Source organism: Aphanomyces astaci (genome assembly GCF_000520075.1).
Source record: "Aphanomyces astaci strain APO3 unplaced genomic scaffold supercont1.131, whole genome shotgun sequence".
In the NCBI taxonomy this organism is placed as follows: Eukaryota; Oomycota; class Saprolegniomycetes; order Saprolegniales; family Verrucalvaceae; genus Aphanomyces; species Aphanomyces astaci.
In genome coordinates, this window is record NW_009798394.1 from 11,606 (window position 1) to 12,802 (window position 1,197).

The following is a 1,197-nucleotide window of genomic DNA, read 5'->3' on the forward strand; positions in this document are numbered from 1 at the left end:
TGGATTGATCGCAACTCCCTTGGGGAAAAGTTTACATTGGACAAAGCCTACGCCGACATTTTCTACTTAACGGGTATTCCATTTCGATTTGCTTACAGCCCCGCATTGGAAACATTCATCAAGCTTGCTCGGCCGGCGTATGCACCTCCCACCACCAAGGCCATCACTGAGCCGTTGCTCAATCATGCTCATCAGGACATGATGGCCAAGATGAACCAGCTCGTTCAAGACCAGACTCGCATCAGCCTCGTGTCGGACGGGTGGACATCTCTACGCAACGAGCACATGGTGAATTTTGTCCTTGAAGCCAGTTTCACTACTCTCTACAAGTCATGCATAGTACAGTGTACCATCAGCTCGGAACATATGCCTCTCCTGACCTAGGTCATATGTCACACTCATCAAATGTCGTGCTTGACCAACATTCGGCTACCCACACTCAGGCACGGGGAGTGGAACAGAGACTCGGCCGATAACACTTTCCCCCCTACATCGGGTGACAACATGCACTCGTGAGATCGTCAATCATTTCGTTCTCGCCTTCTTCGTTGCTCCGGGCCTTGGCTCAGCGACGGAATACCACAGGAACATCTTCGTAGATCGATAGGGCCGGTTCCCAGGACGACTCCAGATCGTCCAGGCCAAGCCACTTGATCAGGACTTCCCAGACCCCATCTCGCAGACGCAGGTCCCGGAGGTCTTCCACGTAAAAACCTTCATCGCTGAACGCGATTTGGGCCTTCAAACCTTCATTGACTGCACATCCGCCCTCACAGTACAGGCGGAGCCGGCATGCATGGTGCAGGGACGTTGCTCCCGGAGGCACCAGCTGCTGGACTTCAATCAGGTAGTCGGAGACCACCTTCACGACCCAGAAGGGTCCCTTCCAAAGCAACGTTAGCTTTCCCGGATGCTGGAGAGCCCGGGCCACCAAAACAAAATCGCCCAGCGTAAATTTCGCCAGCTTCACGGAACGTTGACCATCACGACGGTACCAGGCCTTAGCGCGCTTTGCTGCCGCCGTCTCTGCCACGTGCTTGCGCATTATTCCCAGGGCATCTGCGAGCTCCGTCACGTGGCGTATCGCTCGGGACTTAATCCAGTCGATCGTTACCTCCCGGGGCTCATCCGGGTGGACCAGTCCAGTCAGGGGAGGTGTAGCAGGCAGGCCCGTAAACGACGTCGTTGGCGCTACGC

At 55.4% G+C, this 1,197-nt stretch overlaps 1 protein-coding gene across 1 annotated transcript in view; it reads right to left on the reverse strand.

Annotated features, from left to right (window-relative positions):
* Positions 1 to 565: 565 nt before the first annotated feature.
* The window catches only part of H257_18010 (hypothetical protein), a gene marked incomplete at both ends in the record, with an annotated part of 2,440 nt that continues 1,808 nt past the window's right edge, over positions 566 to 1,197 (reverse strand). The window contains one exon of the mRNA XM_009847000.1: positions 566 to 1,191. Coding sequence (XP_009845302.1) covers positions 566 to 1,191 — 626 coding nt within the window. The remainder of the gene's footprint in view (positions 1,192 to 1,197) is intronic.